Source organism: Podarcis raffonei, chromosome 6, assembly GCF_027172205.1.
Source record: "Podarcis raffonei isolate rPodRaf1 chromosome 6, rPodRaf1.pri, whole genome shotgun sequence".
NCBI lineage: Eukaryota > Metazoa > Chordata > Lepidosauria > Squamata > Lacertidae > Podarcis > Podarcis raffonei.
In genome coordinates, this window is record NC_070607.1 from 92,519,904 (window position 1) to 92,545,191 (window position 25,288).

The 25,288-nt window shown below is 46.8% G+C and overlaps 1 protein-coding gene across 1 annotated transcript in view; it reads right to left on the reverse strand.

Annotated features, from left to right (window-relative positions):
• SRMS (src-related kinase lacking C-terminal regulatory tyrosine and N-terminal myristylation sites) overlaps positions 1 to 24,027 on the reverse strand; it is a 43,229-nt gene extending 19,202 nt beyond the window's left edge. The window contains exons 1-3 of the mRNA XM_053394507.1: positions 23,396 to 24,027; positions 8,019 to 8,140; positions 1,420 to 1,586 (exon numbers count right to left, since the gene is read on the reverse strand). Of these exons, the coding sequence (XP_053250482.1) occupies positions 1,420 to 1,586; positions 8,019 to 8,140; positions 23,396 to 23,751 (645 nt within the window). The 5' untranslated portion in view covers positions 23,752 to 24,027. The remainder of the gene's footprint in view (positions 1 to 1,419; positions 1,587 to 8,018; positions 8,141 to 23,395) is intronic.
• Between the last annotated feature and the right edge of the window lie 1,261 nt (positions 24,028 to 25,288).

A 25,288-nucleotide genomic window follows, 5' to 3' on the forward strand; every position in this document is an offset into this window, starting at 1 on the left:
CTGTAAACAGGGAAATGATATAAAGAAATTTTGAAAAGAAAATCTGGATGACAAGAACTAAAGAGAGAGAAAAAACCAGACGGACAGACAAACCCAACCCTGCTGTTTTGTGTTGCTTGATCAGAGGTAGGAAAAGATGGTGGGAGGTATGAATTAAGGAGACAGGCTGAGGTTTCTAGGTGGGGCCTGGCTTGAGGCCAGGAAAATTTGGCAAGTGTGTGCAGGTGACTAGGAGGTGTGGAATCTATAGCAAGGAAACTGAGTAGGTGAATGTGAAGGCAGGCAGGGTGCCAGCCCTCTTTTTTTAGCCCGATCTTTCAGCCCCTCCCAGGAAACTTCAGAAGTGTCTAACTGAGCTATGTTTCTAAGGCAGCAAAATCTGGAGGAGGATCCCATCTTATACGGGGGAAAGGTACAAGGGCAACATTTCTCATTGCTGAATTGTAATTTTGCGTCAATTAGAAATCCCTCCTCCTGCGATGTAATCTGAACTTAATAATAACAATAATAAATTTTGAAACTGTGTGTGTGTGCATGAAACCCACAAGCGTCACAATTCAGACTTCCACTTCCAATATGGCCACGGACTCTCGACGTTTGGCTACAGAATTTAGTCACAGAAAAATATGCATTGGGTTATGGGTGTCAGCGTTCCTATCCCCAAAAGCCCCCCCAAATTTCAAAGATGTGGCATGTGAATTTGCAATTGTGCAGGCTGAACCGCAAATAAAAATGAATAGATGGAGGGAGGGACAATCAGATGTAATGGAGAGAGTCGTGTACAGACATAGAGCAGCCCCATGCTAGCCAGAGCTGATGGGAGTTCCAGTCAAAAACATCTGGAGAGCACCAGGTCAGGGAAGGCTTACATGGAGATACTGAATGGATAAGGTAAAGGTAAAGGTACCCCTGCCCGTATGGGCCAGTCTTGACAGACTCTGGGGTTGTGTGCCCATCTCACTCAAGAGGCCGGGGGCCAGCGCTGTCCGGAGACACTTCCGGGTCACGTGGCCAGTGTGACAAAGCTGCATCTGGCGAGCCAGCGCAGCACACGGAAACGCCGTTTACCTTCCCGCCAGTAAGCGGTCCCTATTTATCTACTTGCACCCGGGGGTGCTTTCGAACTGCTAGGTTGGCAGGCGCTGGGACCGAGCAGCGGGAGCGCACCCCGCCACGGGGATTCGAACCGCCGACCTTTCAATCGGCAAGCCCTAGGCACTGAGGCTTTTACCCACAGCGCCACCTGCGTCCCCTGAATGGATAGAGGAAGACAAAAGTAATACAGAAGACAAGCGGAAGACAGAAGTAATGCATAAGAGGAGGACAAAAGTAATATAGAAGACAAGCAGAAGACAGAAGTAATGCATGAGATCAGAAGGAAATGAGTGATGATACAGGAAAACATACCCCTATACTAACCTTTTGGATGCAGGGATGAAGCAAGGGACTATGTATGACATTCCAGTTGGCTGTGTAGTAGGCAAGGAGCTGCTCCAGATTTGGAAACATGTGTCCCTTTTCCAAGTAAAAACTCCCTCCAGGCTCTTTGTAGATTCTGAAATGTCGCACTTTGGTATGGTTCCGAACTGAAGGTTGAAGGGAAGGAGAAGACGACACAACTCGTGATTGCTTTGCCCCCAGAAATACGGTATGTCTTGAGCTAGCCCTGGTTTGCAAGCATGCTAGAAAAATACAACCTGTGCTGCTGTAGGAGTAGTATGACTCCTGCAACATGTTGGCGACTAATATACACACAATAATTACCAAAGTGATTATACATTCTTTATCAATCTTCTGAGAAAAATACAAAACCTTATGCAAAGCCACAGAGACTCGCGAACTGCCCAACCTAAGATGAACTTATAATATCTGATTTCAATGGATTTTTCAAGTGCTTAACTCAGTCTTTTGTTTTCTTTATCTTTTTAGTTAATAATAATAATAATAATAATAATAATAATAATAATAATAATAATAATTTATTTATACCCCGCTCATCTGACTGAGTTTCCCCAGCCACTTTGGGCGGCTCCCAATCAAGTGTTAAAAACAATACAGCATTAAATATTAAAAACTTCCCTAAACAGGGCTGCCTTCAGTTGTCTTTTAAAGATAGGATAAGTTCATGAAGGTACCAACAAAAGGTAAGTTTGGTGTTGTTCACAATACCGAGAGATGCTAATGAAGTTGTAGATGGATGTTAATGAAGTTGTAGATGACAGGGTGCCTGCGTTTTGCACCTGTTTCGCTCTGGCAGTCCAAGTAATCAGGAGGCCGCTGTTTGCTTTTACTGGGGCTTGCAGGTAGCCCACTCCCAAGGTAGTTTTCTGGGCTTCTTCAGTGGTCTAATCTCAAAGCCTTGATGTGTATATTGATACTCAGTTTCATAGAGAATACTGTTTCTTGGCTTAAGCTTAACAGACTGATTTGCTTAGCCTTCCAAGCATGGCTTCTCCCTCTTAGGTAAAGGTAAAGGGACCCCTGACCATTAGGTCCAGTCGTGTCCGACTCTGGGGTTTCGGCGCTCATCTCGCTTTATTGGCCGAGGGAGCCGGCATATAGCTTCCACAGCGTACAGCGGCGTACAGCCGCTTCTGGCGAACCAGAGCAGCGCACGGAAACACCTTTACCTTCCCGCCAGAGTGGTACCTATTTATCTACTTGCACTTTGACGTGCTTTCAAACTGCTAGGTTGGCAGGAGCAGGGACCGAGCAACGGGAGCTCACCCCGTCGCGGGGATTTGAACCGCCGACCTTCTGATCAGCAAGTCCTAGGCTCTGTGGTTTAACCCACAGCGCCACCAAAATCCAGATTTCGGCCTCCTGCATGATGGTTCTGACATGGGGTTGGAAAAGCGGAAAGAAAAGGGATGGAAACTGTCCTTGCCCATCCACAACATTTCTGGAAGGAAACCCAAAGACCCTCGTTGGCATGCTTTCAAGGTGGGCTCCAAATCTGATGGTGGGAATGGACTAGCCAAGCTTCTAGAGTTAGTCTGAAGACTTTTGCTTGTGCCCTGTCACCGCTTAGCCTGCGGCCGTCTCATCCTTTGCACCAAATGACTTGTGTGGGAAGGACACCATTGTTTGTTTCACAATTTAGTATAATTACATGGGAGAGAGGGAATGTTTGTATGTGTGGTGTAGTAATTAGCATTTGTAGATCCGAGAAGATATTCCGTACAAGAAAGTTTCTGGAATGAGCTCATCCTCATCAGTATGAAGACAGCTTTGCGAGTGGCTCAATATTAAAAAGCCACTTGTGGGTGGGTGTTTTTTGGGGGGGAGGGGGCCTGTAAGCTGTTACATCCCATAATACTGTCACGGAAGGCTTTCTTTTAGTTGGAACTCACTGGAACTCAGTTCCGGCACCTCTCAGGTGAGCGCCATTGCCATTATAAGAGAACAAGGGAGGTGTTCGTGGTGACACCTCTTTTTCTAGAAAAATAGCTCAGCTGATACAAGCTTGTGGAGTGCCTGAAATTCCTGTCTAATTCCTGAGGAATTTGGACGCAGAGGTGTTTTTTTTCCCCTTTCCCTATCCTGTACCTGCAAGGGCAAATTTTATTATTTTTATTTTTAATACAGGTGTTTTGTGCAAGAACAGGTTTGCACAAAGCAGCTTTTTTTGAAAAAATGTTTTTCTTATGTTCTTATTTATTAAATTTCTATACCGCCTCAGGGAGATTCACAACATAAAAATACAATACAAAAAACACAAAATACATAACAAAAATAAGAACAAAAACAAATTGATAATCCCCTTTGGGACAATGGAAACAAAATGGCTTGGCTGTGCTTCGGTGTGATAGATGGGACCCAGCAAAATGCCATCATGTATCTAAACATTCACACCCACACTGGCCCATGCAATGGGCTTCAGTGCATCCACACATGCCATTTTATGTTGGTGCACCAAAACAGCATCGACCAAAACTTTGGGCATGCTCAGTGGCCGCGGAATGTTGGAGCCTGATTCATTCTTGGAGGGTTGCCATTTCCAGAAAAAGGTGGCAACTTTAACAAACCTATAATTAAACAAGCCGGAAACATCCTCTGGAAACGGTGTTGATAAACACCTAAGAACAAGCTGGCTGCTGCTATCTTTGAATGCTGAGGTCAGCACCGGAGGTCCAGTGGCAATCCCCGCCCCCAATTTATGTAGACTTTTAAAGTTATTGTGTCTTATTTTACAGGTGCAGACTCTTTCGCTTCTGCAGATTGCTTTCCTTCTCTTGAAAAAGAAGCTTAAAGTGCTTGAAACTCACCTCCACCCTCTTCCCTACCCCCACCGACTGTGAGAAGAGGTACTCAAACGCACCAGTTCCCTGACCTTCCCTGCCACTCCCTTGTACGCCTGAGAGTTTCTTTTGCCTCTGCAAAGCGGTGGCCCAATCTGCCGCCCCACATTTGCTGGGAACAAACTTGCTGGGAGCAATTGCGAAACGCTTCTTATCTGTCCTTTCACACACATATATGAAAGGGCAGCAGCGATCTTGCATCAAGGATAGTGTTCCCAGGGGCCTCTACTCACCAAGATGAGTGCCTACGTTCAAGGACAACTCCCTTATGTGCTGGGTGATGTCTGCTTTTCAATATTGTGATACAGTGGTACCTTGGTTTACAGACGCTTCAGGTTACAGATGCTTCAGGTTACAGACTCCGCTAACCCAGAAATAGTACCTCAGGTTAAGAACCTTGCTTCAGGATGAGAACAGAAATTGTGCCACGGTGGCGTGGCGGCAGCGGGAGGCCCCATTAGCTAAAGTGCTACCTCAGGTTAAGAACAGTTTCAGGCTAAGAACGAACCTCCAGTACGAATTAAGTTCTTAACCTGAGGTACCACTGTATAGGTAAAGGTTGATTCCAGACAAGGGCGACTATGGGGTTGCAGCGCTCGTCTCGCTTTCAGGCTGAAGGAGCCGGCGTTTGCCCACAAACAGCTTTCCGGGTCATGTGGCTAGCAGGACTAAACCACTTATGGCACAACGGGACACCGTGACAGAAGCCAGAGCTCACGGTTACCTTTCCGCTGCAGCGGTACCTTTTTATCTACTTGCACTAGTGTGCTTTCGAACTACTAGGTTGGCAGGAGCTGGGACAGAGCAACAGGAGCTCACTCCGTCGCAGGGATTCGAACCACCGACATTCTGATCCGCAAGCACAAGAGGCTCAGTGGTTTAGACCACAGCGCCACCTGCGTCTCCATTTGTGATATAAAGGTAAAGGGACCCCTGACCATTAGGTCCAGTTGTGACCGACTCTCGGGTTGCGGCGCTCATCTCGCTTTACTGGCTGAGGGAGCCGGCGTACAGCTTCCAAGTCATGTGGCCAGCATGACTAAGCCACTTCTGGCGAACCAGAGCAGTGAATGGAAACGCCGTTTACTTTCCCGCTGGAGCGGTACTTATTTATCTACTTGCATTTTGAGGTGCTTTTGAACTGGTAGGTTGGCAGGCGCAGGGACCGAGCAACGGGAGCTCACCCTGTCACAGGGATTTGAACCGCCGACCTTCTGATCAGCAAGTCCTAGGCTCTGTGGTTTAACCCACAGCGCCACCTGTGTCCCATGGCACATGGGTTAGGAGCCTCTTAAAACAATGAGCCTTATGGAGCTCTGCAGGAATAAAGTCTGTGTAGAAGCAGTTGGTGGGGCGGCACAGGTAGCTTAGCCTTGCTCACCTGCCTTCCCATCATACCTAAGAGGCGCTAGGAGCAAAGTACAGCAACAGGAGCATTGGACAGGCTCCATTGCCTTGTCCACCTTATGCCTAGCATGCTAACATTTGGTGCTGGGAAGGCAGGAGAGCAATGCCTGCCCCCCTGTCTGGTTCCACCATCGGCCGCTGGTTGCATGCTGAAACTGGATGGACAGGTATGCTGAAGACTCACCTCTTTCTCCTGCCCGTTGGCACCTGAGATATATTTATATACACTTTAGGGCACACCCCATTCGACTGATTGTAAATTATTTTAACTGATAGCGGTCAAGAAGGAGCTTTCTGCACATGCTGTAGAGGGAAGTGAGGGGCACTTGGGGCTCGTCAACCTGGCAAGGTGGTCCATCTAAAAGGTAAAGGGACCCCTGACCATTAGGTCCAGTCATGGCCGACTCTGGGGTTGTGGCGCTCATCTCACTTTACTGGCCAAGGGAGCCGGCGTACAGCTTCCGGGTCATGTGGCCAGCATGACTAAGCCGCTTCTGGCGAACCAGAGCAGCACACGGAAACGCTGTTTACCTTCCCGCCGTAGTGGTACCTATTTATCTACTTGCACTTTGACGTGCTTTTGAACTACTAGGTGGCCCCTCTAGGAGAAGGAAAACTCTGGTCCTAAACCTCCACTGGCTTGCAGCTGTACTCATTTGTGTGTAAGGCTTCGGGATAAAACCCTGAGGAAAATCTGTCCCTGTTTCCTTGCAGGACATCTTGGGAAGAAGAAAAGGCTAAGGAGTAAACCCTACACAAATTAGGAGTGGAGTCCCTAAGATGGTTGGATGGCATACTGTTTTATGCCTCCTTCCGGCAACTCCTGCAGCCAAGCTGGTGCCAAATGTATTGCTCTGCTTTCCTTTGGACCACATCAGCGAAGCGGACAGGGGGTTCTTGTTGTCTGGGCAGCCCAGGACTTCCAGACACACTGCCCAGGCAGCGCCCCCCTTAGAGAATGTGCACTCCATTGTCTCGAGACAGAAGGATGATGAAAACAACAATCCTGATATCCTACAGTGAATAATTCGTAAATAATCCAACAAATAAAAATTATAATTAATTATTGCTTTGCAGTCTGTGAATTGAGGGACGCGGGTGGCGCTGTGGGTAATAACACAGAGCCTAGGACTTGCCGATCAGAAGGTCAGCGGTTTGAATCCCCGTGACAGGGTGAGCTCCCATTGCTCAGTCCCTGCTCCTGCCAACCTAGCAGTTCAAAAGCACAAAAGTGCAAGTAGATAAATAGGTACCCTCCGGCGGGAAGGTAAACGGTGTTTCTGTGCGCTGCTCTGGTTCGCCAGAAGCAGCTTAGTCCTGCTGGCCACATGACCAGGAAGCTGTACGCCGGCTCCCTCGGCCAATAGCATCTAGATCAAGGGAAGTAATAGTGCCACTGTATTCTGCTCTGGTCAGACCTCACCTGGAGTACTGTGTCCAGTTCTGGGCACCACAGTTAAAGAAGGACATTGACAAACTGGAACGTGTCCAGAGGAGGGCAACCAAAATGGTCAAAGGCCTGGAAACGATGCCTTATGAGGAACGGCTAAGGGAGCTGGGCATGTTTAGCCTGGAGAAGAGGAGGTTAAGGGGTGATATGATAGCCATGTTCAAATATATAAAAGGATGTCACATAGAGGAGGGAGAAAGGTTGTTTTCTGCTGCTCCAGAGAAGCGGACACGGAGCAATGGATCCAAACTACAAGAAAGAAGATTCCACCTAAACATTAGGAAGAACTTCCTGACAGTAAGAGCTGTTCGACAGTGGAATTTGCTGCCAAGGAGTGTGGTGGAGTCTCCTTCTTTGGAGGTCTTTAAGCAGAGGCTTGACAACCATATGTCAGGAGTGCTCTGATGGTGTTTCCTGCTTGGCAGGGGGTTGGACTCGATGGCCCTTGTGGTCTCTTCCAACTCTATGATTCTATGATTCTATGATTCTATGAATAAAGCGAGATGAGCACCGCAACCCCAGAGTCAGTCACGACTGGACCTAATGGTCAGGGGTCCCTTTACCTTTACCTAGTCTGTGAATTATTATTGTTTTTTTTAACCCACCAGCGTTGAGCTTCAACTGTGTCAAATGGATCGAAAAAATGAGATGTCAATCTATGCCATACAGATTCTGACTCAGTTTTTAGTATCTGCCAAGGCTGACTTCCTTTCCCCAAGGAACCATGGGAGATGCAGTTTGAGGAAGGCATGGAGAATTCTTCCATCGTGGAACCACATTGAACACACTCCCTTGGGGCAGGTATTGGCAGTTCAGCTGGCTCAAAGCACTCATGAAGGCATAAGGAGAGATTTGGTTACCTGATAGAGAGTATTCCCCTTTGTTACTCTCACTATCCCGGATGAGGAAGGAGCCATGGCGATTCGGAGGCGAGAGGAGGAGATGGTTGGCATTGGTTCTGCTAATCCCACTTATGTACCAGCTGGAAAAGAAAGTGACATATAAATCTTTTTCTTGCTTGCTTGCTTGCTTCCTCTCTCAATATACTTTTAGCTTGGCACTCATCATAATTGATGATTATCACCGCCAATTTATACATTGCAGGGGGTTTGGATTAAATGATCCTTCCACCTCTGTGGTTCTTTGAGTTGATTTTTATGGAATCATTTCAAGGCAATGTACAATAAAACAACAAAGAACAGTTTCAAACAATTAAGAACACCACCCCACTCTAAACAAAATTAAAGTCTTCCAAAGCAGACACACATCATGGCAAAGACCCATTTATCCAGCTGGGTATCCATCCAGTTTGACCCCAGAGTGGTGTGGGACATTATATAGGAAATCAACAATATTATTATTATTATTATTATTATTATTATTATTATTATTATTATTTTGTTGTTGTTGTTGTTGTTGTTGTTGTTGTACCCCACCCATCTGTCTGGGATATCCAGCTAGGCACATGAAGGGGCTGAGGCTCACAGAGCCTTTTTGTAAAATTTTCTAGAGAAAACGCTGTGAGATCACTTCTTTTGTCCCTTGGCAGGAAACTATAACACTACAAACTTCCTGCCTGCCTGGGCACCCTCTTCTTTCTTCACCGTACAGCTCAGAAACCTTACATGAACTTACATTTTGGACTTTTGTCTAAACCTGCCTTCATTTTGCTACTGTAATTGCAACTTAGAGTATGTAAGTAAATGCTACTTTTATTTCTTCACAAAACAATGTGTGTGAGAGATTGTTGTTTTTAAGGGGGAGAAAAGGGGGCAATGCCAGGAAAATCCAGTCTGCCTTAAAGCATCCTAGATCATTGTTTCTAGAAGGTTAAATCAATCTTGTCTTAGCTTCCAAGTTTAAGCTGCAAAGGATAGCACTCTGCTGAGCTCATTAACATGAGCAAGGCAGGAGAATAACTAAACAATATATCCTCTTCCGGAGTCTAAATCCATTCCTACAATGGGGCACGATAAGAGCACAAGAACTTAAAAAGAGCCTTGCAGCTGGATCAAGCCAAAGGCCTATCTTAGCCCAGCACCCTGTTCTCACAGTGACCGACCAGATCCCTTTGGGAAGGACCTGATCACAACAGCAGTCCCTCCAACTTGTGGATCCCAGCAATGGGCATTCAGAGGCACATAGCCTTCAACTCACAAGTCAGAACCTTTGAATTACATGAAATTTAGCTTAAGAGAATCAAAATTACTCTCAACCAACAATCTTACAATTGCTTGGGCACAGAGACAAGTCTTTGCTTGCACTGCCAGCCCTGCCATTAGACAGAATTGGGCAATTGTCTCAGGGTGCAGGGCAGCAGTGAGCTCCTCAGCTATTCCCCTCTGTTGGGAACTAGAGCTATGTTTGCCACAGGCCTGCCGTATTTCTCCTAAACTAGCCCCAGGGGCTAGCTCAGTGGCCGAGAATTTTCATTGTATGCAGAAGGTAGACAGCATCTTAAAAAGCAGAGACATCACCTCGCCAACAAAGGTTAAAGCTATGGTTTTCCAAGTAGTGATGTATGGAAGTGAGAGCTGGACCATAAAGAAGGCTGATGGCCGAAGAATTGATGCTTTTGAATTATGGCGCTGAAGGAGACTCTTGAGAGTCCCATGGACTGCAAGAAGATCAAACCTATCCATTCTGAAGGAAATCAGCCCTGAGTACTCACTGGAAGGGCAGATCGTGAAGCTGAGGCTCCAATACTTTGGCCATCTCATGAGAAGAGAAGACTCCCTGAAAAAGACCCTGATGTTGGGAAAGATGGAGGGCACAAGGAGAAGGGGACGACAGAGGACGAGATGGTTGGACAGTGTTCTCGAAGCTACCAGCATGAGTTTGACCAAACTGTGGGAGGCAGTGGAAGACAGGAGTGCCTGGCCTGCTCTGGTCCATGGGGTCACGAAGAGTCAGACACGACTAAATGACTAAACAACAACAACAACATGCAGAAGGTTTCAACTTCAATTTTTCCCAGTTAAGGCTGGGAGAGGCCACTCTCTGAAAACTTAGACAGTCGCTGGCAGCCTGTGCAGAGATCAGGGCTGGTGAGCAGAGAGTCCAGTCCTGTTGGGGGCTGCTTCATAGCAGTAGAAGTAGACCCCTCTCTCCCCACACTCTGTAGGCCAACTTTGACAGGAAACCAGGGCGCCTCTCCATCCATCACCTGTGAGATGATTGACGGGGGGGTCCCCCCCACCTCTCAAAATTAACCCATGGGGTGGGGAGGCAAAATAAAGATCTGGTCAAAAAGGCTGCTTGCCCAGTTTGTTAACAGTACTGAGCAAGATGAACCAAAGCTCTGATTCTGTATAAATAAAAACTTATTTTTGATCCTGCTTTAGTTAACTGCAGCTTGAAAAGCTTGGAAGCAGCCCTCACCAGGGAGTAAATAGAAGTGTTTTTCTTTGATCAAGAGACTTCAAAGTGTGTTGGGGATTTAATACAGCTATTTCTTTACGTGATGGCCTTTTTAAAAGAACAAAAACAGCTGTTTGCGATTCTGTAAAGCAACCCTCCCCACTCTGAGGTTTCTTATCGCTACGTAGAACTCAAAACCATTCAGGAAAAAAGAGCCAGGGATTTGAAGGCTAGGTCTAACTGGCCCTGAGAAGATCTGGTTTGGAGAGGCAGGGTGCCCAGACCTGACCAGCTGGCCGCAAACTCAGAGAGCAATTCCTGAAAAACAGTTCAGAAACTCGACAGGAAGAAAGGAAAAGGCTGACACTCATAAAGGGTGTGTGTGTCAAAATAGGTGTTTTCTTTTGTTTGCAAGTTCACCCTGGCTGGCTCTCCCTCAGGCAGAGAGAGGTGTCTGCTTCAGACTGCTGATTTGAGGTTTCATGAAAGGACAGTATATTGCTAGTTATTTGTTATTGTCTTTCATCTGCAAGGGAATTGGGTGAGGTGTTTGTGGCATTTCTCATACCTCCTGTGCATGCAATGTGCTTTAAAGACATAGTGTGCGAACGGTTTGGGGCCAGCTTACTTGAAATTGTCTTTGCTTGCTTCTACGCTGTGTATTTTTGTGTTTTTATATTGCAAATCACCCTGCGACGGTTGGGTCAAGGGCGCCATAGAAATTTAATAAATAATCATTGTTGTTGGCATTTGTCTGTCTCCAGAGACAATGGAGGGCGCCTCCGGGGGTGAAGTCAAACAATCGCGGCGCCTGCTGTGAGAATCGCGGCGCCTGCTGTGGGCTGCAGAGGCCAGTAACCCCTAAGAGCTGCCTCTCATGTTGTTTTTGCTGCATTAGCAGCACTGAAGCGACCTCACTAGGGTGCAAGCCTGGGCAGTGTGTCTGGAGGGCCTGGGCTGCCCAAATGACAAGACACCCCCCCCACTCGGCTCACCGATGTGTATAAAATGATCAATAAAAAAATAAGCCAGTCTCTCACGCTGACCAATCAACAGAAATCCACCCAGGAACAAACCACTTCCTTATCTTGTGGGTTTGCAAGCATGTGCACAATGTCCAAGCACAGGACGCCCTCACAAGCACCATTAGCAAATGAAACAGCATACCTTCCAACATTCACGTACCTACGGGACCGCCTCTCCTGGTATGCCCCGCGGAGGACCTTAAGGTCCACAAATAACAACACTTTGGAGGTCCCGAGCCTGAAGGAGGTTAGATTGGTCTCAACTAGGGCCAGGGCCTTTTCAGTACTGGCCCCGACTTGGTGGGATGCTCTGTCACAAGAGACATGGGCCCTGCGGGACTTGACATCTTTCCGCAGGGCCTGCAAGACAGAGCTGTTCAGCCTGGGCTTTGGTTTGGACTCGGTCTGACCCTTATGTTTCCCTCCCCTTGTAGTCTTGATTTATCGGCAATTTTAAAATGAGGCTGCATTTTAAATTGTATTTTAACTTGTATTTTAAATTGGTTCCTCCCCCTCTCCTTTCCCCCTATTATGTTTTTACTGTGATTTTATTGTGTTAGCCGCCCTGAGCCTGGCTCTAGCCAGGGAGGGCGGGATATAAATAAAATTTATCATTATTATTATTTTTTCCTCAAATGAAAATCGGGGCATTTTTCAGTCCCTACCAACTGACCCTCCTTGACCCCACATTTTTGTGTCTCCCCCGCCCCCCTGGCAGAGCATTTCCTATCAGAAGAAGGGCAAATGCACAAAGCATATTTTTTTTTAAAAATCAAGACTCATTGCTTTCTGCTCTGCTCCCCCTTACTTCCCACCCGGGGGGCGCTGCCCTCTGTCTGCCCCTCGGAACCAGCATGTCATGTGGGGCTGGACCTCAGAGGCACCAGTCTCTCCTGCTCCTTGCCCCCCCCCCCCAGCAGCTGCTACGAGCTGCCCCAGGAAGAAGGCTTTCAGCAGTAGCCCTGGAGAGGACATGGAGAGCCTAGCGCCAGCTCATCCTTTCCCCCCAAGCTCTGTAGCATTTTGTACTGGCAGGGGAAATAGGGACATTCCTGGATCAAATCAGAAGCTGGGATGGCTTTCGTAATTCCAGTACTGTCCCTGGAAAACAGGAGCCCTTGGAGGGTATGAAATGGGCATGCCTGAACCACATGACAAGCCACTGAACTTGCAATAACAGCAGCAAGAATATTATTGGCCCAAAAATGGAAGCAAGAAGAGTTACCATCGATTGAAGAATGGAGGATGAAGTTAATGGACTATGCAGAATTAGATAAACTAACAGGAAGGGTTCGAAACCGGTGAGACCAGAAATTCACAGAAGACTGGAGTAAATTTACGGACTATTTGAAAAGTAATTGTGAAGAACAGACGACGTTTGTAGGGTTACAAGAAGTTTTATGAGGAGTATTATTGGAAGTATTGTAAAAATGGAGAAGGGGCAGGATGATTTGTTAAGAGATGTAAAGGCAATATAAAGTTAAGAAATGCATAAGAAGTGGTTAAAACGGTGGATCATCAGAGGTGCTGATGGAAGTCAAAGATTGTATAAGTGATAAGTTTTGTGGTACATTTTATAATTTATATGTTAAAATTAATAAAAAATATTATATAAAAAAAGACAAGCCACTGAACTTGTGGCCCTGAGTGGGTTTGGATTGAAAATGGAAATGTGATTACTTAGCATATTTTTTGTTTGTTTATACAGTATACATTTCCTCCTTCCCTGTCGAAACCTATAATTAGCAAGAGGGAAGGGACTCGCATGTAAAGAGAAGTTATTAGCTGTGAAATTACTTTTGGGAGGCCACTTCTCACCCCATAAATTCCCTTGTGTTTGTGGGAACTGTAGCCACCCAGGTCCTCCTGTTTTGAAGCAGCGTGGTGCCTTTCTACACCTCCGGTTCCAAATTCTGAAATTTTAAGATTCCAAATGTGGACACCAGATGCTAGCTTCTGAATGCATGCCAGGCTTTCATGTTTGAGTTCAGTGGGGGCAGCTGTTCATTTTGTTTGTGACAGCAACTTTTGATGTGTGTGTGTGCTTGTGCATAGGCTTCGCTGAACACATTTTAGCAATTAAAAAGAAAAAGGTTCAAGTTGAGACTGAATAACCACTGCTCTCTATACAGTGGTACCTCGGGTTACATACGCTCCAGGTTACATATGCTCCAGGTTACAGACTCCGCTAAGCCAGAAATATTACCTTGGGTTAAGAACTTTGCTTCAGGATGAGAACAGAAATTGTGCTCCAGCGGTGCGGCAGCAGCAGGAAGCCCCATTAGCTAAAGTGTTGCTTCAGGTTAAGAACAGTGTCGGGTTAAGAACAGACCTCCGGAACGAATTACCCTATTTTTTGCTCTATAAGACTCACTTTTTCCCTCCTAAAAAGTAAGGGGAAATGTGTGTGCGTCTTATGGAGCGAATGCAGGCTGCTCAGCTATCCCAGAAGCCAGAACAGCAAGAGGGGTCGCTGCTTTCACTGCGCAGCGATCCCTCTTGCTGTTCTGGCTTCTGAGATTCAGACTATTTTTTCTCTTGTTTTCCTCCTCCAAAAACTAGGTGCGTCTTGTGGTCTGGTGCGTCTTATAGAGCGAAAAATACGGTAAGTACTTAACCAGAGGTACCACTGTATTCTGATTTTTGTCGTGATGCTTTCATCAAACCAGAGCAGAAATTAATGGAGAAGGGAGCTGGAGAAACTACAGTTGAATTTTCACATGCGAGTGCTCCTCTCAAAAAAATTTTTAGCTGAGTTTCCTGCATTTCAGGGGGTTGGACTAGATGACCTTCACGGTCCCTTCCAACTCTACAATCCTATGGCTCTATTTCAGACTTTGAAAATTCAGCAGGTTTCGAGGTGCAATCCAGGGAACATTTTCTGCAAGTCTATTATAACTAATGGAACTCATGAAAAGGTTTTGAGTAAGTTGCAACAGAGGGTTGATTATAAGTAGGCAATTTACTCAATTTCGCAAGCGACGTTTATTTTGTCTGGCTTTAGAGCTGCTGGCCAGTCCGGTGATTCTCCTTTTTAATATGTGTGTTTTTACTATATTTTACAGCATAATCCTATGCCTGATTGTTTACTCCCTTCTGGCAGTACTGCCCCAGCTGCAGTCCTAGGGAGGTCTGCCTGTTAGTGCTAAACATTTTACTGTTGTTGTTCATGTAGACTTTGAAACACATAATCACTATCTGAAATGTTTTAAACTCCCTGGGTGGTATACAACTAATTTTTACTCAGAGTTGACCCATTTAAAATTAAGGGATAATAATCAACGTTGGGTCTCATTCATACCTTGGAGATTTTTAAGCAGAGGTTGGGTGGCCATCTGTCATGGATGATTTAGCTGAGATTCCTGAATTGCAAGGGGACCCTCAATGTCCCTGCCAACTCTACGATTCTGTGATTACTTTTAAATGGGTCTGCTATGAGTAAAGATTTGAATTATGGTGCTGGAGGAAACTCTTGAGAGTCCCATGGACTGCAAGAAGATCAAAGCTGTCCATTCTTAAGGAAATCAGCCCTGAGTGCTCACTGGAAGGACAGATCCTGAAGCTGAAGCTCCAATACTTTGGCCACCTCATGAGAAGAGAAGACTCCCTGGAAAAGTCCCTGATGTTGGGAAAGATGGAGGGCACAAGGAGAAGGGGACGACAGAGGACGAGATGGTGGGACAGTGTTCTGGAAGCTACAAACGTGAGTCTGACCAAACTGTGGGAGGCAGTGGAAGACAGGAGTGCCTGGCGTGATCTGGTCCATGGGGTCACGAAGAGTTGGACACGACTAAATGACTAAATAACAACATGAGTAAAGATTAGCTGAATGCCTCCCTCTGATTTTGCAGAGCAACCCAAAAGGGAGAGGAAGAGAAGGAGAACCAAACTGCCTTTTCCTATGTTCTGCTAGCGTCAGCAGAACAAAATGTGTGCTGTGCTGTGCTTTTCTTTTCTTTTTCTCCCTGTCAGTACGCCTTTCAACCGATGTCAGTGACTGGGCTCAATAGCTGGTTCTGCCCCGACTGGGCTAGGCAACTGGATCACTTTCAGAGACCTCCCAATCCTGGAAAACAGGTCTTAGTGCACTGGACTCATAACTGCATTGTGAGCACCAGACTCAGCAGAGTATGAACAACACGGAAGAAAGCTGTGAAGCATAACTACTTTTATTTCTAATAGCTACTACAAACTAAAGAACTACTGGCTTGCATGAGTGCTACAGCTCCCACTCAGCCATCTAGTCACTACATAGATAAGACTCTCTCCACACACAGAGTCAGGCAGTCAGTCAGGAGTGGAAGAGTAGAAGATCAGGAGATTCTTGCAATGGGAGGGGGTGAAAATATCAACACTCCCCACCCCACCTCTAAAAATGGTTCCCCTCCCAAAATAAACCACACCAGCTGTAAGAATGGTGCAGTTTGATCTGTGTCCCAGGAGCGTGCCTGAGGAAGTGAAGAGCATGGGCTGTGTGCCGTTTACTCTGGCTTCAGTGTGCTCTCACTGCTAGTGAGACCTGGGGGTATAGGGCGGTGTATTATTATTATTATTATTATTATTATTATTAGTGTTGGAAGCCGAGTCCAAAATCCATACATCACCATAGGCTCTGTGGTTTAACCCACAGCGCCAGCTTCCATCTAATTTGAAGATGTAAGATGCAATTAGGCTGAGGCGTGTGCACTCGAGACAGCCGCTGCGCATGTGCGGATAGAAGCGCATGCGCAGATTTCAGATTCATGGAATGCAGTGTGTGTTGCAGGCCCCGGGAAGACAAATCAGGTAATGCGCATCAGGCAAAGACATCCCTCTGGTGTGTACAGCATTGTAAAAATGAGACTTGTAAACACAGCCTTGCAGTGTTTGAACTCACAAATGTGATTTGGCCCTCCCAGAGCACTCTTGGCGCAATGCCCCCCCACCCTGCTTCCTTTTCGTCCTCTCTGATGTCATGGGGGCACCATCTGCAGACCTTTCTGCAGCTTCACGGAGGAGGCGTGTGAGCTCTCTCTCGGAAGACAGATCTGTCCTTCCTGTCTCAAAGAGGGAGATCCAAAGAATCCTATGTCCCTTTCCCCCCACTGTGGCATGCTTCCAGGGACTGCAAAATTGCAACCTCAAATGGCATTTTTATCTGTAATTTGCTTTGTTTGGATTTATGGCTTTTCTATTTGTTTAAACTGACTTGGAATCATTCCCAGAAGGCAATATGTAACTATTTTAAAGCAAAGAAGTAGCAAAAAGACACTTGGAAACGAATCCCACACTGCTCAATGGGACTTACTCTCGTCCCTAGTTTAGGATTGCTGCCAAAAATTGCAGTCCCAAAAGCATCTTCCTGGAAATAAGCCGCATCGAACTCAGTGCAACTTCCTTCCAATATGAGCTCATAGAATCATAGAGTTGTAGAGTTGGAAGAGACCGCATGCGTCCAATCCCCTGCAATGCAGGAATCTTTTGCTCAACGTGGGGTTCGAACCCACAACCCCGAGATCAGCAGTCTCATGCTCTACTGACTGAGCCACTGTAGGATTTCACTGTCAGTTTGCTTTTATTATGATAAGCTACCAATAGCTTTGGGAATGCGATGCACCATACGATCCTGTACACCCGGCCACCCAGATGTTTTTGGACTCCAACTCCCATCAGGTTGCATCCAGCATGGCCAATGATCAGAGATGATGGTTCTTGTAGTCTACCAACATCTGGAGAGCCACAGTTCACTAAGCCCTGCCTTACATCCTTACTCAGAAATAACCTCTATTGAGGTCAGTGAGACTTGCTTCTCATATCTGTGTATAGTACTGCAGCCTAAGAAATCATGGACTCATAGAATTGTAGAGTTGGAAGGTAAAGGAAAAAGGTAAAGGACCCCTGGATGGTTAAGTCCAGTCAAAGGCGACTATGGGGTTGCAGTGCTCATCTTGCTTTCAGGCCAAGGGAGTCGGCATTTGTCCACAGACAGCTTTCCGGGTCACGTGGCCAGCATGTCTAAACCACTTCTGGTGCAACAGAACACCTTGACAGAAACCAGAGCGCACAGAAATGCCATTTACCTTCCTGCCACATCGGTACCTATTTATCTACTTGCACTGGTGTGCTTTTGAACTGCTAGGTTGGCAGGAGCTGGGACAGAGCAACAGGAGCTCACCCCGTTGTGGAGATTCGAACTGCCAACCTTCTGATCGGCAAGCCCAAGAGGCTCAGTGCTTTAGACCACAGCGCCAGCCGCGTCCACGAGGGTCCATGTGCTGAGGACACGCAGCTCTGTTTCTCTGCATCATCTGAACCAGGCGTGGCTGTGCAGCTTCTGAACTGGCAACGGGATGGATGAGAGCCAACAAACTGAGGCAGAGTCCTGGCAAGACACAAGCCCTGTGGGCATGTCCAGGAGCCAGATCAGTTGCCAGTTCTGGATGGGGTTGAAGGCACAGGTTTGTAGCTTGGGGGTTAGTTTTAAATCCGTCTTTGTCACTAGAGGCCCAGATGACCTCAGTGGCTGCCTTCGACCTATTCTGGCTGCCACAGCAGCCATGACAATTCCTGGACAGGGATAATGCAGCGTTCATGCACTAAATGCCCCACAAGTGCCCTGGAAAAAATGGGACATCCTGTTTCTTTCCGGCAAGAGCATGGTGGCCATTGTGGGCGCCATGATTTCGGGCTGAGATCTCCCCCCCCAAAAAAACCCTCCCCAAATATTTTAGGCTCCGTGATCATGTGACTTTGACACCAAACTGGGAGGGGTGGCTAACACCCCAGAGGACAGGATCACACTTCAAAACGACCTTGACAGATTAGAGAACTGGGCCAAAACAAACAAGATGAATTTTAACAGGGAGAAATGTAAAGTATTGCACTTGGGCAAAAAAATGAGAGGCACAAATACAAGATGGGTGACACCTGGCTTGAGAGCAGTACATGTGAAAAGGATCTAGGAGTCTTGGTTGACCACAAGCTTGACATGAGCCAACAGTGTGACGCGGCAGCTAAAAAAGCCAATGCAATTCTGGGCTGCATCAATAGGAGTATAGCATCTAGATCAAGGGAAGTAATAGTGCCACTGTATTCTGCTCTGGTCAGACCTCACCTGGAGTACTGTGTCCAGTTCTGGGCACCACAGTTCAAGAAGGACACTGACAAACTGGAACGTGTCCAGAGGAGGGCAACCAAAATGGTCAAAGGCCTGGAAACGATGCCTTATGAGGAACGGCTAAGGGAGCTGGGCATGTTTAGCCTGGAGAAGAGGAGGTTAAGGGGTGATATGATAGCCATGTTCAAATATATAAAAGGATGTCACATAGAGGAGGGAGAAAGGTTGTTTTCTGCTGCTCCAGAGAAGCGGACACGGAGCAATGGATCCAAACTACAAGAAAGAAGATTCCACCTAAACATTAGGAAGAACTTCCTGACAGTAAGAGCTGTTCGACAGTGGAATTTGCTGCCAAGGAGTGTGGTGGAGTCTCCTCCTTTGGAGGTCTTTAAGCAGAGGCTTGACAACCATATGTCAGGAGTGCTCTGATGGTGTTTCCTGCTTGGCAGGGGGTTGGACTCGATGGCCCTTGTGGTCTCTTTCAACTCTATGATTCTATGATTCTATGACTTGTGCAAGGCTGGGAAAACTTGCATCCTGGTTTTGAGGCTCAACATATTGGGGTATGGGCCTAGCCAGGATGTATGTTATCTGCAATGGTCAGTGAATTAAGTATTTTTATTTTTATTTATTTACTTGATTTGGGGGGGCAGGCAGGCAGCATCTACGTCGCTATGTGGAGGAGATACCACAACTTTGCTGAGGGAATTACATTTGGCTCAGGCCAAGCTAAGAACATCTTAAACTGCCTTATGTAGAGTCAGACCACTGGCCCATTTTGGCTCTTCTTGCAGTAATAATAATAATAATAATAATAATAATAATAATAATAATAATAAATTTATCTATACCCCGCCCATCTGGCTGGGTTTCCCCAGCCACTCTGGGTGGCTTCCAACAAAACACTAAAACACAATAACCTATTAAACATTAAACACTTCCCTAAACAGGGCTGCCGTCAGATGTCTTCTAAAAGTTTGGTAATTATTTTTCTCTTTGACATCTGCTGGGAGGGCGTTCCACAGGGCGGGTGCCACTACCGAGAAGGCCCTCTGCCTGGTTCCCTGTAACTTGGCTTCTCGCAGTGAGGGAACCGCCAGAAGGCCCTCGGCGCTGGACCTCAGTGTCCGGGCAGAACAATGGGGGTGGAGACGCTCCTTCAGGTATACAGGACCGAGGCTGTTTAGGGCTTTAAAGGTCAGCACCAACACTTTGAATTGTGCTCGGAAACGTACTGGGAGCCAGTGTAGGTCTTTCAAGACCAGTGTTATATAGTCTCGGCGGCCGCTCCCAGTCACCAGTCTAGCTGCCGCATTCTGGATTAGTTGTAGTTTATATACCAGTTGTTGGTATATAAGTCAATATGCAACTCAGGACCAGCTTCTCCTCCTGCCCATTTTATTCTCACAACAACCCTGTAGGTAGGTCAGGTTGAGAGGCAGTGACTGGCCCAAGTCACCCAGTGAGCTGTATGACCAAGTGGGAATTTGAACCCAGGTCCTAGTCCAACACTCTAACCACTGCACCACACTGCCTTTGACCTCTGGTCTCCTTCCCTCCACCCCACACGGAGTGCTGCCGGGGGGAGAGGGGCCAGGACTCAGGAACAAGGCAGCACTGCCTTTCGCCCCCCGTGTCCCCCTCAATGGGAATGTGCCAAAAATGGGGGGCTGAGTTGATCCCAACACACAATTCTCTAGTCAGGCGATCTGTGGATGCTCAGAGCAGTTTCCACCTGCTGTTCACTCAGAATGTGACACCCTCTGACTCTTTAACACCAGTGTGTTTACTGTATGGTTACCAGACGTCCCCGTTTCCCAGGGACAGTCCCTGGATTTACAAATCTGTCCCTGGACAAAATCCGTCCCCGGAATGTCCCCGAATTTATATTTCAAGTGTTGTAGATTTATTAGTAGGGAATGAATATTGTGTGATTGGTTCAATGGCGCAAGACACATCATATGGGGACTTCTGGTGAGGCAAAATGGCGGGCGCCATGGCAGCGAGCTGCTCCTGAAGCCAGCCAGAGCCAACTGTGCTACCAGGCTGGCTCCGGGCTGCTGAGACTGCCACTGCTGAGGGGGAACCAGGGACGCCCAGTGCATCAAGTGGGGGAACCACTGACCCCCCATGACCCAAATTGAGCCGGGAGCGAGAGCGCCTGGCCACCCAGCCGACCGCCCAGCGGTGCTCTGGGGCCAGGAAAACCCCAGAGCCAACACAGGGAGAAGAAGGAGAGGAGGAGAAGGAAGAGAGAGAAAGAGGAAGGAGAAAAAAGAGGGGAGCCCCGAATTTGCTGCGCCGCTGCTGCCGACGTTACTGAGGAGGAGAGGTAGGAGAGCACTGGGAGGGCAAGGACATGTGGCCGAGCCCAGGCCCGACCCGAGCCCACTCCATAGCGGCTAGCGCTCCAAGAGAGCAGGCCGGTGCCCAGATTAAGGCTGCGCAACAGAGGAGACCACAGAAGACAAGATATTACTTCTTGATTATTTTTTTTTAAAAAATTCTCTTTTAAAAAAAGTGTCCCTGGATTCTTTGGAAAAAATCTGGTAACCTTAGTTTACTGAGCGACGAGAGAAAAGCACACTGCACATGCTCAGGGGCACTGTGTCCTTGGTGATTACTTTCCATGGGCCCTATCACAACCCAAGGAGCTCAAAGGTTCTAGTGATGGTCTCTCTGGCAAATGCTACTTATGAGCCAGGATGAGTTCTTGCCTTCTCCTGTTGGATTCATCTAGCGGCCCACCAGCCCACCAACCATGGAACCCAAATACTGTCCCTCTGTGCAAAAGCCCTAATTTCACCTGCCGGGTGAGAGGAAAGGCAGGACTGGAAGCAGGTGTGTCAAATCTAGGAGCCACAACAACACAGCTTTGATCTACGGGATAATTTGCACAACACTTTCTAGTATGTGTGCGGGATTGACGGCGCAGCATCCGGATCCTTCTGGTGTTAGGCTCAGAGATGGAGAATTATTGACTGCCTGCTACATGTTAAAACAATATGAAAATGATATGCAGGTGGTACTTAACGCCACATAAAATGCCAAGATCTATAAAACCATGTCTGGTAAATGTTGGAAATGTAAACATATCTAAGGGTCTTTTTTAAATATGTGGTGGATGTGTGAAAAAGCGAAGGGTTTGGGGGAAATGGCACGCAATGAAATGAAGACAATGTTAAAATTGGTTGCTAACAAAAAACGTGAAGCTTTCCTTCTAATGGTAATAGGGACGGGTGTCCCACAAAGAGGATGATTAAGCTATTTATGTACACAACAACAACAGAAAATGGAAAGAAGGAGAAGTTCCGTCCAAGGAAGAATTTGGCTCTAATGGACTATGCAGAAATGTTGAAATTGACAGCAAGGGTAAGATATCAAAATTATGAACTAGAGTGGAGACCCCCTTTGGGTTATCTGAGGGCGTATTATAGCCAGATTAAGTTGTAATTTAAGTAGCGGAAAAGAACCGACAGCAATTGTAAGAGAGGAAATAAGTATGAGATATACCATAAAGATGGTGCGTAATGCAGCAGGAAAAAGGGTGTAAATAGAAACATCATGGAGGTAAGGGTGGAAAGTCAAACCGTTAAGAGAAATATGTATGAAAGTTGAAGTTAATTTGTTAAAATTTCTGAAATTTAATACAAATGTCAATAAAAAAGAGAGAGATGGTGCATTATTTGAACCTGGGTTTCACTGTGGCTTACGCTTACTTTCAGTATAAATGTCCCAGCCTTGGAAGACGTGAGGTAACAGAAAGTCATGGCTAAAAAGGGTCCCACAAGTCCATCTGCCTTCGCTTCCCAAACTTCCTTCTGCCTAGGAACTGCATTGGAGAATAGCACTGGCTTCCTCTGGTTTATGAGGAAATTCGTGGCTTTGTGACAGCAGCACTGGCCAGTCCCCCCTCTCATCTCAGACCTATTTGCATAAGCAGCAACCAAACCACCTCACACTAGGGGCAAACATTTTCCTATTTGGCAAACTGCGAAGCAAAGAGACGAGACTGAATGTGGACATACAAAGGGGAGCAACAACCAGTCAGCAAATCTTTCCCTAGACACATTCCCATCCTTTGGTAGTCATTTGGCTAGCCATAGTTATTATTTAGAAATCAGACCAATCATAACCAAGATGCTTTGAGGCCGACCCGCCAATCAAGAATAAAAAGAGGGTCTCCTGTCTGTCTTCTGCATTAGACACATGTCAACCGCGATCTGTTTATCAAATTTGGTTGCTATAGATCTATTCCTTATCTTTAAATAAAAAAATAAGAATAAACAGCTTTTTTAAAAATCAAAGTGATGTGCTTAAAACAATTAAGAACACACAGATGCAAATCAGCAAAACTAGTATACATAGCTACATTATTTATTTTGGGGGGAAAGTGGTAAATTTTTAGGAATGTTGCTTGATCTGTTAACTCTTTTCACACCCAACAGCTCACAAAATTTTAGAATCACACAAACAGCTGTGTCATGTAGCCCATTCTCACAACGCAGGAATCTTGCCCACTGCCACCCTTGGGTGGGCTCGAACCACCAACCTTCGGGTTAACAGCCAGATGAACTGACCCACTGTACTATTTATACTAGTGAAGGTTCCCTTCTGGAGATGTTTGGGTAAGATACTTTCTCCTGTTCTTGTTGCTTCTTCCTCACCCCTCCCAAAAAGCCCACACTCCCCCAAACCATGTTGCACAGAACCCGCAAAGACTCGGCTGGCACCCCCCAAAGACTCGGATACTCACGGCTGCTGCGCAGACGGTTCCTGGCTGAGCTTGCTGATGTAGTTGGCCGGCACGTAGCCCATTACTGGGTCTCCCGAGAGCCGCCTTGCTAAGACATACCCTCCCTCTTCTTTGAGGACGCAAAGTTTCTCTCCTCTGTTGACACTCAGCTCATCTGCACTCCTGGCTGTGAAGTCGTAGAGCACCCCAAAGAGGGAGAAAGCGGGTTCTTCAGGGTCGGGATCCAGTGTGGGGTGTAGGGATCCGGAGACCGGCTCCCAGAACTCCAAAGGACAGCTGTTGGAAACCCTGTGGGGCAGAAATTTGTTCCAGAAGGTAGTGAGGAAAGCACAGTGTTTCCTGAGGAACTGGTCCATCCCCTTCCTTTTTCTGCAGAATTTTTCAAGGAGGGTTTAGCTTTGCTATTCCAAAGGGCTTCTCAAAGGTGACACAGCCTTCATCGCTGCCCTCTTCTTCATCGGCTGCCTGTATCCAGGGACGCCATGAGCTCCCCTGCTCCCCAAACCGATAAGAAGCAATATGAGATGCCGGCTTGGCACTGGAACATCTGAGTGTGCTTCTAGGCTCTTGGGAACGCCCAAAAGTGAGACCTGAGAATCTGGTGTAACTTGTTCGCTGCAAGCCCAAGTCATGGGTTCAGGCCTGCCAACACATCCGTTGAGGGCAGTTGCAGCTGGAACTCACTTAATTACCGGCTCTGCTCATGCTCTGAGCTGCGCTCAAATTAGCACTCATTTCCACGGTGTTGGGCAGAGTGTGTTTAAATTCACTTCTCTTTGGCGTGGCGCCAGCTGCGTCATTTTCAAAGCAGAATTCGAGGGCAAACTCGAATTCTGCAAATTCTAAGAAGCTTGGCCAGAAGAGAAATAAACAGTATCTTAAGTGTTATCACACATCCCGTCCACTCTAATTTTTGTCAGTGTGATCGTATTATACTACATGCCCTCAACATAGTCTCCAGGTATGCGTACCTGTGCACAAATGGACAGCATCTCAAAAGAACTATGAGCGGGGCCATGGATGAAGTGTGCAGAATATTCTGTTATACAAATTCTAGATGCTTTTATGCTTGCGTGCGTTGGCTCCTGTCACACTGCATCATGGGCTTTGGAGTCCGTCGGAGACTGTAAAGCCCATGATGCAGTGTGAGCGTACACACATTGGAACATATAAGATCTGAGCAATATGCATTCCCGCCCCCTACTGTGTACTTAGGTCACACTTCCAAATGTCATGTGAGCTTTCCATTACGCAGAAGTTACATTGCGTTCAATGGGATTTACTCCCTAATAAGCTGATAGTGCCATCCTACAGATGCCCACTCAGCAGCAATTGTGCCACAGGGGCTTTCTATGAGGAAAGTTGGCCTAAGCCGGGCTTACTCAACCTTGGCTCTCCAGATGTTTTGAGACTACAGTTCCCATCACCCCCGACCACTGGTCCTGCTAGCTAGGGATCATGGGAATTGTAGGCCAAAAACATCTGGAGGGCCGAGGTTGAGGAAGCCTGGCCTAAGCCAACAAAAATGAACCATGTTTCTACTGCCAATGGTCCATTTTTGTTGACTATGGCTTCTAACTACCCCCTGATACCACTCAAAATATCAGGATGGATAAAAGAACTTCTTTTCACAGGGCATAGTGAAATCTATGGAACTCACTGCCACAGGTCATCAACTTGGTTGGCTTTAAAAGAAGACTGGACAAATTCATGGAGAAGAGGGCAAGTGGTCTATGCTCCTGCCACCATGCTCAGAGGTTCCAGGAGGTTCCTATGGTCGAATCCTGCTTGCTTGTTGGTCATTGTGAGAACACGATCCTGGACTAGATGGGCCAAAGGCACAATTCAGTAAGGGTCGTCTTATGTTCCGATGTTCACCTATTAGAGGACCCA